General features: G+C 46.6%; 2 protein-coding genes across 2 annotated transcripts in view; one reads left to right on the plus strand and one right to left on the minus strand.

Moving 5' to 3' along the window:
* LOC121844098 (rab-3A-interacting protein-like) overlaps positions 1–8,672 on the minus strand; it is a gene marked incomplete at its 3' end in the record, with an annotated part of 55,695 nt that extends 47,023 nt beyond the window's left edge. The window contains 1 exon segment of the mRNA XM_042313987.1: positions 8,573–8,672.
* A 1,287-nt stretch (positions 8,673–9,959) lies between these two features.
* The window catches only part of LOC112237411 (bestrophin-3), a 13,432-nt gene continuing 8,545 nt past the window's right edge, over positions 9,960–14,846 (plus strand). Inside the window, exons 1-4 of the mRNA XM_042313985.1 lie at positions 9,960–10,490; positions 10,741–10,905; positions 11,219–11,313; positions 13,205–13,438. Coding sequence (XP_042169919.1) covers positions 10,754–10,905; positions 11,219–11,313; positions 13,205–13,438 — 481 coding nt within the window. The 5' untranslated portion in view covers positions 9,960–10,490; positions 10,741–10,753. The remainder of the gene's footprint in view (positions 10,491–10,740; positions 10,906–11,218; positions 11,314–13,204; positions 13,439–14,846) is intronic.

Consider the following 14,846-nt stretch of genomic DNA (forward strand, 5'->3'; position numbering starts at 1 on the left):
CAGGACAGGACCTCTCCACGCGGCTATAGTCCCAGCCAGGACAGGACCTCTCCACGCGGCTATAGTCCCAGCCAGGACAGGACCTCTCCACGCGGCTATAGTCCCAGCCAGGACAGGACCTCTCCACGCGGCTATAGTCCCAGCCAGGACAAGATCTCTCCGCGCCTATAGTCCCAGCCAGGACAAGATCTCTCCGCGCCTATAGTCCCAGCCAGGACAAGATCTCTCCGCAGGCCTATAGTCCCAGCCAGGACAAGATCTCTCCGCGCCTATAGTCCCAGCCAGGACAAGATCTCTACGCACCTATAGTCCCAGCCAGGACAAGATCTCTCCGCGCCTATAGTCCCAGCCAGGACAAGATCTCTCCGCGCCTATAGTCCCAGCCAGGACAAGATCTCTCCGCGCCTATAGTCCCAGCCAGGACAAGATCTCTCCACGCCTATAGTCCCAGCCAGGACAAGATCTCTCCACGCCTATAGTCCCAGCCAGGACAAGATCTCTCCACGCCTATAGTCCCAGCCAGGACAAGACCTCTCCAAGTCTATAGGCCCAGCCATTTTTCATTAGGTCAACACTCTTGTAGCCTGAATTAATTGATGAGTCAACAAACTGACCTTTTTGTGTGGAAAGGAAAGTTGGGACACCTGGAAAGGGGCTGTAATAGGTGGGGGTGATCATTTTAATATTTGGGTTTTTTGAACACATATTAAAAACCTGCTTTTTTGTTGGCACAAAACTACCTCCATACTTCATTTTTTCAACCTCTACCTTGTTACCTTCAGATGAGTCCTGTGATACTGACATAGTTAAAGTGGCTAGTGATACATGTATTGCATCCTTATGTAATACATGTATCACTAGCCACTTTAACTATGCCACTTGGTTTACATACTTATCTCATATGTATATACTGTACTCGATATCATCTACTGTATCTTGCCTATGCTGCTCTGTACCATCACTCATTCATATATCCTTATGTACATATTCTTTATCCCCTTACACTGTGTATAAGACAGTAGTTTTTTTGGAATTGTTAGTTAGATTACTTGTTCGTTATTACTGCATTGTCGGAACTAGAAGCACAAGCATTTCGCTACACTCGCATTAACATCTGCTAACCATGTGTATGTGACAAATAAAATTTGATTTGATTTGATTTGACATAGAGCACAACGGAGAACACCATCATGTTCCTGAGAGTCTCCCCTTTCCATAGTGGGGTAATATTCGTTGGTCGCCCAAACGGTTTGGACGCCACAGACAGAAGGTGGCACATCGGTGGTACCGACTTCCGACGAGTTCCGTGGAGGCTTCTGGGGGTCGTAGGTCAAAACGGAAAACACCATCGTGTTCGCAACATTCAAATCAATCCATAGTGGTCATGTTGTTTTTAGGCCAAACCTTTCGGACGTACAGACGTTTCTGTGAGAAGACCGATTTTCGGGACGTAGCTCTGTCACCTCCCACCGCAGATGGGTTGTCTCATTGTCTGATAAACACTGCTGTGGCTCTGTCACCTCCCACCGCAGATGGGTTGTCTCATTGTCTGATAAACACTGCTGTGGCTCTGTCACCTCCCACCGCAGATGGGTTGTCTCATTGTCTGATAAACACTGCTGTGGCTCTGTCACCTCCCACCGCAGATGGGTTGTCTCATTGTCTGATAAAACACTGTCACCTCCCACCGCAGATGGGTTGCCTCATTGTCTGATAAACACTGCAGCTCTGTCACCTCCCACCGCAGATGGGTTGCCTCATTGATAAACACTGCTGTCATAAACACTGCTGTGGCTCTGTCACCTCCCACCGCAGATGGGTTGGGTCTCATTGTCTGATAAACACTGCTCAGATGGGTTGTCATTGTCTGATAAACACTGCTGTAGCTCTGTCACCTCCCACCGCAGATGGGTTGTCTCATTGTCTGATAAACACTGCTGTAGCTCTGTCACCTCCCACCGCAGATGGGTTGTCTCATTGTCTGATAAACACTGCTGTAGCTCTGTCACCTCCCCTGTCTCCCACCGCAGATGGGCTGTCTCATTGTCTGATAAACACTGCTGTAGCTCTGTCACCTCCCACCGCAGATGGGTTGTCTCATTGTCTGATAAACACTGCTGTAGTCTGTCACCTCCCACCGCAGATGGGTTGTCTCATTGTCTGATAAACACTGCTGTAGCTCTGTCACCTCCCACCGCAGATGGGTTGTCTCATTGTCTGATAAACACTGCTGTAGCTCTGTCACCTCCCACCGCAGATGGGTTGTCTCATTGTCTGATAAACACTGCTGTAGCTCTGTCACCTCCCACCGCAGATGGGTTGTCTCATTGTCTGATAAACACTGCTGTAGCCCTGTCACCTCCCACCGCAGATGGGTTGTCTCATTGTCTGATAAACACTGCTGTAGCCCTGTCACCTCCCACCGCAGATGGGTTGTCTCATTGTCTGATAAACACTGCTGCTCTGTCACCTCCCACCGCAGATGGGTTGTCTCATTGTCTGATAAACACTGCTGTAGCTCTGTCACCTCCCACCGCAGATGGTCTCATTGTCTGATAAACACTGCTGTAGCTCTGTCACCTCCCACCGCAGATGGGTTGTCTGATAAACACTGCTGTAGCTCTGTCACCTCCCACCGCAGATGGGTTGTCTCATTGTCTGATAAACACTGCTGTAGCTCTGTCACCTCCCACCGCAGATGGGTTGTCTCATTGTCTGATAAACACTGCTGTAGCTCTGTCACCTCCCACCGCAGATGGGTTGTCTCATTGTCTGATAAACACACTGCTGTCTCATTGTCTGATAAACAGCTGTAGCTCTGTCACCTCCCACCGCAGATGGGTTGTCTCATTGTCTGATAAACACTGCTGTAGCTCTGTCACCTCCCACCGCAGATGGGTTGTCTCATTGTCTGATAAACACTGCTGTAGCTCTGTCACCTCCCACCGCAGATGGGTTGTCTCATTGTCTGATAAACACTGCTGTAGCTCTGTCACCTCCCACCGCAGATGGGTTGTCTCATTGTCTGATAAACACTGCTGTAGCTCTGTCACCTCCCACCGCAGATGGGTTGTCTCATTGTTGATAAACACTGCTGAGCCCTGTCACCTCCCACCGCAACACATTGTCTGATAAACACTGCTGTCACCTGTCACCTCCCACCGCAGATGGGTTGTCTCATTGTCTGATAAACACTGCTGTAGCCCTGTCACCTCCCACCGCAGATGGGTTGTCTCATTGTCTGATAAACACTGCTGTAGCCCTGTCACCTCCCACCACAGATGGGTAGGCCGCTATTGGCGGATGTGGTGGATTGAAACGCAGCCTATACAAAAAAATATGGATTTTGATGGAAATGTTTTTATTATGTTACTTAGATTGACGTAACGGGTCAATAAACTCTTAATGAGAATGGTTAACTTAGCATTATTTAGAGACCCCGCCCAAAGTTTGAGTTTTGTTTTATTTAGGGGCTCATTTCTCATTCAGGGGGGTTGAGCCTGGGGCTGTTGCGGTGACCGTATTACGGCCACACCGGCGGTTACGAGGCAGTGAAATTCCACTTGACCGTTTCGTCACGGTAATTAGGCTTCTCCAAGGTCTGATGCTGCTGATGGTCATTAGTAACCTACCGAACTTGCTAACTGCCTGGTACTCAGCACTTTATTGTCCATCTAAATCACTCTGACATCAACACTAATGTAATCGAAAATCTAATCAAACACTTCATGAGAGGCCATGAGCTCATGTTGTGCAACATTTCTATAGGCTATGTAATTGCGTGAGAAAACAGAGTGATGGCCTCTAATAAAAAGAGGAGGTTCCCATCAGCTTTCTATAGGCTCGGCCTACTGTATTTATTTCTCAACTTTCCCAATATTAAGCACATTGTTTATCTTTACAACAGGAGTATAGTTTACCTGCTGGCATGAAAATGAACCACAGGAAAAGCGTCCTCCATTCGCTATTTAAGTGCATAGATTACGTATTTTTTCCCTCTGCCCCTGTTTCAGGACAGGTGCATGATAACGGTCCATTATTAATCAATACAATCAGTTTGTATGATGGCAATTTGCATATACTCCATGATCAGATGAATTGCAATTAATTGCAAAGTCCCTCTTTGCCATGCAAATGAACTGAATCCCCCAAAAAACATTTCCACTGCATTTCAGCCCTGCCACAAAAGGACCAGCTGACATCATGTCAGAGATTCTCTCGTTAACACAGGTGTGAGTGTTGACAAGCACAAGGCTGGAGATCACTCTGTCATGCTGATTGAGTTTGAATAACAGACTGGAAGATTCTAAAGGAGGGTGGTGCTTGGAATCATTGTTCTTCCTCTGTCAAACATGGTTACCTGCAAAGAAACATATGCCGTCATCATTGCTTTGCACAAAAAAGGCTTCACAGGCAAGGATATTGCTGCCAGTAAGATTGCACCTAAATCAACCATTTATCGGATCATCAAGAACTTCAAGGAGAGCTGTTCAATTGTTGTGAAGGCGGTTTCAGGGCACCCAAGAAAGTCCAGCAAGCGCCAGGACCGTCTCCTAAAGTTGATTCAGCTGCGGGATCAGGGCATCACCAGTACAGAGCTTGCTCAGGAATGGTAGCAGGAAGGTGTGAATGCATCTGCACGCACAGTGAGGCGAAGACTTTTGGAGGATGGTCTGGTGTCAAGAAGGGCAGCAAAGAAGCCACTTCTCTCCAGGAAAAACATCAGGGACAGACTGATATTCTGCTAAAGGTACAGGGGTTGGACTGCTGAGGACTGGGGTAAAGTCATTATCTCTCCAGGAAAAACATCAGGGACAGACTGATATTCTGCAGAAGGTACAGGGGTTGGACTGCTGAGGACTGGGGTAAAGTCATTATCTCTCCAGGAAAAACATCAGGGACAGACTAATATTCTGCTAAAGGTACAGGGGTTGGACTGCTGAGGACTGGGGTAAAGTCATTTTCTCTCCAGGAAAAACATCAGGGACAGACTGATATTCTGCTAAAGGTACAGGGATTGGACTGCTGAGGACTGCTGAGGACTGCTGAGGACTGCTGAGGACTGCTGAGGACTGCTGAGGACTGCTGAGGGACTACTGAGGACTGCTGAGGACTGCTGAGGACTGCTGAGGACTGGGGTAAAGTCTCTGATGAATCCCCTTTCGATTGTTTGGGGTATCAGGAAAACAGCTTGTCCGGAGAAGACAGGGTGAGCACTACCATCAGTCCTGTGTCATGCCAACAGTAAAGCATCCTGAGACCATTCATGTGTGAGGTTGCTTCTCAGCCAAGGGAGTGGGTTCACTCACAATTTTGCCTAAGAACACAGCCATGAATAAAGAATGGTACCAACACATCCTCCGAGAGCAACTTCTCCCAACCATCCAGGAACAGTTTGGTGATGAACAATGCCTTTTCCAGCATGATGGAGCACCTTGCATTAAGGCAAAAGTGACAACTAAGTGGCTCGGGGAACAAGACATCGATATTTTGGGTCCATGGCCAGGAAACTCCCCAGACCTTAATCCCATTGAGAACTTGGTCAATCCTCAAGAGACGGGTGGACAAACAAAAACCCACAAATTCTGACAAACTCCAAGCATTGATTATGCAAGAATGGGCTGCCATCAGTCAGGATGTGGCCCAGAAGTTAATTAACAGCATGCCAGGGAGGATTGCAAAGGTCTTGAAAAAGAAGGGTCAACACTGCAAATATTGACTCTTTGCATCAACTTCATGTAATTGTCAATAAAACCCTTTGACACTTATGAAATGCTTGTAATTATACTTCAGTATCCATAGTAACATCTGACAAAAATATCTAAAGACACTGAAGAGGCACTTTGTGGAAATTAATATTTGTGTCATTCTCAAAACTTTTGGCCACGACTGTACAAAGGGATGTATTTATGGCATTGGCATTTCATATTAATTAACCATATGAGAGAATGCAGAGTCCACATTCAGCTAATTGATTAGTGTGTGTGTGTGTGTGTGTGTGTGTGTGTGTGTGTGTGTGTGTGTGTGTGTGTGTGTGTGTGTGTGTTGGGGGCCGCCGTTGGGAGCGTACGACTGCGTGGCCATGCATGACTCCAACACCATCATTAAGTTTGTCTGATCGTGACGGCGACGAGACAGCCTATTGGGAGGAGGTTAGAGCCCTGGCACAGCGGTGCCGGTGGAAACATCCCTCATCGTCGATGGCGACGAGACAGCCTATTGGGAGGAGTTTAGAGCCCTGGCACAGCGGTGCCGGTGGAAACATCCCCTCATCGCCGCGGCGACGAGACAGCCTATTGGGAGGAGGTTAGAGCCCTGGCACAGCGGTGCCGGTGGAAACATCCTCATCGTCGACGGCGACGAGACAGCCTATTGGGAGGAGGTTAGAGCCCTGGCACAGCGGTGCCGGTGGAAACATCTCCTCATGGCACAGCGGTCGGTGGAAACATCCCTCATCGTCGACGGCGACGAGACAGCCTATTGGGAGGAGGTTAGAGCCCTGGCACAGCGGTGCCGGTGGAAACATCCCTCATCGTCGACGGCGACGAGACAGCCTATTGGGAGGAGTTTAGAGCCCTGGCACAGCGGTGCCGGTGGAAACATCCCTCATCGTCGACGGCGACGAGACAGCCTATTGGGAGGAGTTTAGAGCCCTGGCACAGCGGTGCCGGTGGAAACATCCCTCATCGTCGACGAGACAGCCTATTGGGAGGAGTTTAGAGCCCTGGCACAGCGGTGCCGGTGGAAGACAGCCTCATTGGACAGAGGAGTTTAGAGCCCTGGCACAGCGGCTCAACGTCAGCAAAACAAAGGAGCTGATGGTGGACGACAGGAAACAGGGGAAGCAGCATGGACAGGACTGCAGTGGAGAGGGTGAAAAGGTTCATGTTCCCCGGCGTGCACCTCACGGAGGACCTGACATGGTCCAATCACACCACCACCGTGGTGAAGAAGGCGCAGCAGCACCTCTTCAACCTCAGGCGGCTGAAGACATTCGGCATTGGCCCACTGGGGCCGAGCTCCCTGCCCTCCAAGACATCTACACCAGGCAGTGTCTGAGGAAGGCACGAAATATCCTCAAGGACCCCAGTCACCCAAGCCACGGACTGTTCACTCCGTTACCATCTGGCAAGCGGTAGTGGAGTATCGGGTCTCGGCACAACAGACACCGAGACAGTTTCTACAACCAGGCCATCAGACTGCTGAAAAGCTCAACCTAGCGGTCTTCCTGCACAGACCTGCACCTTAGAGACTATATGCACCTTAGAGACTATCTGCACCTTAGAGACTATATGCACCTTAGAGACTATATGCACCTTAGAGACTATATGCACCTTAGAGACTATATGCACCTTAGAGACTATATGCACCAGACTATACATTACTTTGCACTGACTATCCACACATCCAACCCTTAGAGACTATACACTTAGAGACTATATGCACAGACATTACACTGACTACACACATCCAACCCTTACACACACACACACACACACACACACACACACACACACACACACACACACACACATTCGATTATACAGACTAATATTGACTTTATACTGGTAAAGGCTACCACTTCTACTGCTTGTTATTTTCCCTTGACTCTTGTCATTGTTATTATTGATTCATGTTGTGTAATGTTGAGAGAGCTTAGCACACAGGCACTTCCCTGCACCTTTAGGAACTGCTGTTCACTGGGTATGTGACCAATACATTTCAATTGATTTTGTGTTGAGTTGTAAAAACTAACATCAGTAAACATACATCCGTTCAGCACACTGCCTGACCTACGCAGGGCATCAATTCACTGCATCAGGGATTCCCTGCCCTCCTTTCAGCCCTTCCTCCTCCCCTCTCCTCACCGTTGTCTGTAGGCCTATGAGATATGTTGCTAGCAAAATACAATTTTGCTCCAAACCATCCACGTTACACAGCTGCATTGAATGATATACTGTTCGGAAAACATTAGTGAAACCTTATAATAGTCAGAATGTGTCTCCTTAACAGGCTTGGCTTGATTGTAAGTGTACGCACATGTGGAGGCCTGTTAAAACTAGTGTGGACACCAAGTCATCTGTTGACAAAAATGGTTCAACGAAATGCACCATGGATAATGAATTAAAGCTAGCCATTGCTGTCAAATTGATGCGCTAATACTCCGATGCATTGCAAGTGGGCAATTCCATGGTAAGGGAATTACGCTGAGACTTTTCACTTTAAAATGTATGTCCAACAAATACCAAATACAACTCTATGCACAATGACCTTGGACTATATCGTTGTTTAAGACGATGAAACAAGCAAGACAGCTAGTCAGCCAGCCAGCTGGCTAGCGCTTTGGCTAGCCTAGCTACAGTATGCTAGCTGTCAACTCACCCCTCTCTCGACGCCTGCTGTCTATGGAGAATAAAACAGTCCGGAAAGTGACCACCGTGCATAAACCCAACTGTCACGACGTGCTCTCGCTACCTGTCGCCAATAACCTCCCGTTTCGCCGTGCATGAGGTATCTGTTTGCTGAATATCATCGGTTTAGTAACGCAAGCAGCATCCGAACATCCTCTCACCTGCTCTTTTCTTCTCCGCTGGTTGGGTGGGAACGGAGCACCCACGAGAAGTGAACCGACAGCATCACAGTGGCGCATGCGCAAAGCCGGTATCACATCTCATGTTCACCTTTCACGGTAGCAGACGACAGATAATACGAAACTGTGATCGCAACATTGTATCTAAAAGAATAAGTTGCAACATTGTATCCGACTATTTGACTATGATATTGCATGCAATACATTCGCCAATAGTTCTATACTTAATGAAATGTGTGTTTCCTTGTAAGATCTCTACATCGACAATTATTTACTAGAAGCACAAGCATTTCGCTAGCATTAACATCTGCTAACCATGTGTATGTGACAAATACAATTTGATTTGATTTGATTTTATTTTATTTTATTTTATTTATTACTATTGATCGTCTATTAGGCCCTAGCAGGCTAATCTATTGGTCATAGATGGGAGTATGTTCTACCAGTATAAGGCATGCATTTATGTTGTTTATTTGTAAAAAAAAAAAAAAATGTTTACCCCTTTTTTTCTTCGCAATTTCGTGATATCCAATTGGTAGTTACAGTCTTGTCCCGTCGCTGCATCTCCCATGCATTTCTGTGAGCCTTCTTCATTGTTCGCCATGATAATTAGGTCAACAGCGCCGTCCGTTGGACACCGTTTTAGATCTCATGTTGTGAGGGATATTTGATAGCGTATGAATAATGCAACAAAAAAAAAAAGGATGGGATACATTCGAGAAGGTAATAAACAACTATAATGAGTCTTTGACATTTCAATTTCTACAACGCATCTGAATTCCTGCATTCATATGCACTACTATAAACCACAAATGTATGAGGCTTTTTCTATAAAAATGTGTCCAAATATATCTATATAATAATAATATTACAATAAATATTACATCCCAAAGATTTTCCCATTGATTACTTTGTTTTAAAAAAAATGTAGGAGCTGGTATGTTGTATAGGCATGTTGTATTAAAACCAGAGACTTGCACGCAGTGATAAATGTAGGAGCTGGTATGTTGTATAGGCATGTTGTATAAAACCAGAGACTTGCACGCAGTGATAAATGTAGGAGCTGGTATGTTGTATAGGCATGTTGTATTAAAACCAGAGACTTCACGCAGTGATAAATGTAGGAGCTGGTATGTTGTATAGGCATGTTTATTCCATGTTGTATAAAAACCAGAGACTTGCACGCAGTGATAAATGTAGGAGCTGGTATGTTGTATAGGCATGTTGTATTCCAAACCAAGACTTGCGCAGGGATAAATTAGTCTCACTCTACATCAGAGGTCATTATGTGTCTTATTCCACCGCCATGACATGGTGCGCATCTTATTCCACCGCCATGACATGGTGCGCATCTTATTCCACCGCCAAGACATAGTGGGCATCTTATTCCACCGCCAAGACATGGTGCGCATCTTATTCCACCGCCAAGACATAGTGGGCATCTTATTCCACCGCCAAGACATAGTGGGCATCTTATTCCACCGCCAAGACATAGTGGGCATCTTATTCCACCGCGAAGACATAGTGGGCATCTTATTCCACCGCCATGACATAGTGGGCATCTTATTCCACCGCCAAGACATAGTGCGCATCTTATTCCACCGCCAAGACATAGTGGGCATCTTATTCCACCGCCAAGACATGGTGCGCATCTTATTCCACCGCCAAGACATGGTGCGCATCTTATTCCACCGCCAAGACATGGTGGGCATCTTGCCCAGACAGCCATAGCCAGGAGCGCACTGGCAGCTGGACTGACAGACAGACACAGACAGACAACCAGCTAAATGTGGCCAGGGCGGTCACCTGATGATTGCTCAATCTTGACTCACGGTTCAGGAATACACTATATTACACCTAAAGCAACAACAAGCAATGTGATTTAGATTTGGTACAAACGGTATGTGTGAAAAATCTATACTTTTATTAATGTTTTTTTTAATAACGTTATTTCTTATCCACGTAACGTGGAAATAATGGTTATTTTGACTGGTTATTATTGTGCCATGACAGCTTGCCTTGAGAGAGTAGTTTACTGCGGAACATTTTTTTTAGATATCAATTTAAGTCAGCTACATTCACAACCGGTAAGGACAAGGGAGTGTCTGTCAACTAAGTATAAATTGGATGACTAGGTAGTTTTTCTGCAGCGATTGAAGGAAGATGACGGTGACCTACTCCAGTAAAGTCGCCAACGCCACGTTCTTCGGTTTCCATAGACTTCTACTGCGATGGAGAGGCAGCATCTACAAACTGCTTTATCGGGAGTTTATAGTCTTTGTACTGTTATATACCTTGGTGAGCCTCGTTTACAGGTAGGCATAATATTAAGCTATTAAGGGCTTTTCCTTAAAAACATTAGTGTTGTCACAAACACAAGTCCTCGGTGATATGAAATATGAATAATATAATTGTTATGTTATTTGTGTATGTATATTATATAACAGTATATATTATCTGATTTTAATGTGTTTATAACTGTGATTACAAATGAAGATGTAATATGAGCCTTTGATTTGACTTTGCATGATGGGTCCGTAATGGATTTATATCGCTGTGATATATCAATAACTGCACGTGAACAAATCTATAATGTTACTTAATTAATTAACACATCTGTCAATCTAGACTCGCTCTCTCAGACCCTGAAAAGCGTTTCTTTGAAAAGTTGGCTCTTCACTGTAACAAGTATGCAGAACAGATTCCAGTCACGTTTGTGCTTGGTAAGTCAGTACAACTTGTGCAGGTTGACATCAGCGCATGCGCGCTGAGTAGTTTATAGTATTAGCCTATTCACTCTATGAGCTACTAGCGCTGTGCTGAGATGAGAATGACTGTTTCTACGTGAATACTGTAGAGGTGCTTTCCAGATGTGCTGAAAGTGCTTAACAATTTAAGTGGGAAATTCACCTCATCCGCAACCCCCATGTGTAGCTTTGCCTGGCGACCCAAACACTTCGCTCCAGCCAAACGCTACGCCCACATATGTTAGTTTCTTCTTCCCGGTAATGTAGCGAACATAAGAGCAGCGGAAGAATTCAGTTTGAGTCGTTGGGCAAATGTGTATCAGCCACCTAAAAACAGAATGACAACAGTGCAATACTTTCTCGGTCACCACACACACGCGCACGCACGCACGCACAAACACCGACACACACCCACACACACACTGCGTTAACTGTCTGACTTGCTTGCTACTATCCAACCAAATTAACCCAACTAATCCTCAACAGTGCCAGGCAACAAACTAATGATCGTGATTTGTCAACCCTTACTTAATAAACAGAAGCTCTCCGACAGACACTGATTCCAATGGGGAAATGAACTGGTGATTGAGTTAATGGAAGGAAATCATTAGGAGTCGGACCAAAGCAGGGAAAGAGGGATATTGTTGGGTTTGCTTGGGTGCTGGAGTGCTTTGCATGGCATATCAGATTGTTGCTTAATAGTGTTGTGCTTCTGTGTGAACGGCACAAAGTGGCTTTCATGGCATTTATGTATCTCAGTTTATGTCAATAAAATATTGATTTGGACTGGGATGAAGTTGCCCTAGACAATGATCTAGGGGTCAATTTTCTGTTTTGAGCTTGAGGCTCAAATGTAGCCTGAAGAGTACTGCACTACGTAGGAAATTAAATGTCATTTCAGGAGGGATCCTCCAGGAACAGCCCTTCTCAACCCAAACCTCATCCTTGGTTGCTACTGTAGTCATACCTGACAAAATACTGTTTAGACCTACTGTAGATCAGGGCTTTCCAACCCTGTTCCTGGAGAGCTACCGTCCAGTAGGTTTGGAGTTAAAACCTACAGGAGGGTATCTCTCCAGGAACAAGGTTGGAGTTAAAACCTACAGGAGGGTATCTCTCCAGGAACAAGGTTGGAGTTAAAACCTAGAGGAAGGTATCTCTCCAGGAACAGGGTTGGAGTTAAAACCTAGAGGAAGGTATCTCTCCAGGAACAGGGTTGGAGTTAAAACCTACAGGAAGGTATCTCTCCAGGAACAGGGTTGGAGTTAAAACCTACAGGAAGGTATCTCTCCAGGAACAAGGTTGGAGTTAAAACCTACAGGAAGGTATCTCTCCAGGAACAAGGTTGGAGTTTAAAACCTACAGGAAGGTATCTCTCCAGGAACAGGTTGGAGTTTAAAACCTACAGGAAGATATCTCTCCAGGAACAGGTTTGGAGTTTAAAACCTACAGGAAGATATCTCTCCAGGAACAGGGTTGGAGTTTAAAACCTACAGGAAGATATCTCTCCAGGAACAAGGTTTACAGGAAGGTATCTCTCCAGGAACAGTTTAAAACCTACAGGAAGATATCTCTCCAGGAACAAGGTTGGAGTTTACAGGAAACCTAAAATCTCTCCAGGAACAGGTTTGGAGTTAAAACCTACAGGAAGATATCTCTCCAGGAACAAGGTTGGAGTTAAAACCTACAGGAGGGTATCTCTCCAGGAACAGGGTTGGAGTTAAAACCTACAGGAAGATATCTCTCCAGGAACAGGGTTGGAGTTAAAACCTAGAGGAAGGTATCTCTCCAGGAACAGGGTTGGAGTTTAAAACTCAGGATGTAGAGCCCTGGTGTAGATGATGCTGATATCTCCTCCTCCCTGCAGGTTTCTACGTAACCCTGGTGGTCAACCGTTGGTGGAACCAGTTTGTGAATCTGCCTTGGCCCGACCGCCTCATGTTCCTGGTCTCCAGCTGTGTTCACGGCCACGACGAGCAGGGCCGCCTCCTCAGACGCACGCTGATGCGCTACGTCAACCTCACCTCACTGCTCATCTTCCGCTCTGTCAGCACCGCCGTCTGTAAGAGATTCCCCACCATGGAGCATGTGGTGGAGGCAGGTACGACCCCAAGGGGATAACAGAATGCAAATAGATGGGGTCAGGAGGTCAGGAGGGTCAGGAGAAAACACATTTTGACAGATAGATTCTGTACATAACGTCACGGACCAAGTAGTGGAAGCAGGTACCTCAATGACATGCGCTTGGCCTTACCTGACCCCAATAGAATACACATTGGTGGGGTCAAAGGTCGACCAGGTTTGGTTTACAGGTCAGATCAAGTGTTCTCTCAACCTTCAGTAGGTCAGGTTCAGACCAAGAGAGTTCACTCAACCTTCAGTAGGTCAGGTTCAGACCAAGAGAGTTCACTCAACCTTCAGTAGGTCAGGTTCAGACCAAGAGAGTTCACTCAACCTTCAGTAGGTCAGGTTCAGACCAAGAGAGTTCACTCAACCTTCAGTAAAAAAAAATACTTGTATCCCTTCTCCCCAATTTCTAATTGGTAGTTACAGTCTTGTCTCATCGCTGCAACTCCCGTACGGACTTGGGAGAGGCGAAGGTCGAGAGCCGTGTGTCCTCCGAAACACAACCCAACCAAGCCGCACTGCTTCTTGACACAATTCTCAATTAACCCGGAAGCCAGCCGCACCAATGTGTCGGAGGAAACACCGTACACCTGAGCCGTACACTGAGCCTGGTCTCGAACCAGGATCTCTAGTGGCACAGCCTTAGACCACTGACCCTGATCTCGAACCAGGATCTCCAGTGGCACAGCCTTAGACCACTGAGCCTGGTCTCGAACCAGGATCTCTAGTGGCACAGCCTTAGACCACTGAGCCTGATCTCGAACCAGGATCTCTAGTGGCACAGCCTTAGACCACTGAGCCTGGTCTCGAACCAGGATCTCTAGTGGCACAGCCTTAGACCACAGAGCCTGGTCTCGAACCAGGATCTCTAGTGGCACAGCCTTAGACCACTGAGCCTGGTCTCGAACCAGGATCTCTAGTGGCACAGCCTTAGACCACTGAGCCTGGTCTCGAACCAGGATCTCTAGTGGCACAGCCTTAGACCACTGAGCCTGGTCTCGAACCAGGATCTCTAGTGGCACAGCCTTAGACCACTGAGCCACTCGGGAGACGCTTCCATAAGTGTTTTATTGGTAAACAGGATGCATGACATGTGAGAGTTAAACAAGGATCTGTAACTGGATCTTCTAGAACCATCTTTTCATTTCCTTCTTCAGTTTCTTTGGACTACCCAGAATCAGCCAAGTGATTAGGATTCAGTGATTGAATTAGACCTACTAAACACCTTGTTTCCTCTAACCACTAGTATTCCCCTAGTACTGCTGTATCCACGCCTCATCCTCCCCCTCCTCCTCCTTCTCCTCTTCCTCCTCCTCCCCCTACTCCTCCTTCCACTCCTCCACCTCCCCCTACCCCCTCCTTCTCCTCCTCCTCCCCTCCTC

Source organism: Oncorhynchus tshawytscha, unplaced genomic scaffold (assembly GCF_018296145.1).
Source record: "Oncorhynchus tshawytscha isolate Ot180627B unplaced genomic scaffold, Otsh_v2.0 Un_contig_8617_pilon_pilon, whole genome shotgun sequence".
Classification (NCBI taxonomy): Eukaryota; Metazoa; Chordata; class Actinopteri; order Salmoniformes; family Salmonidae; genus Oncorhynchus; species Oncorhynchus tshawytscha.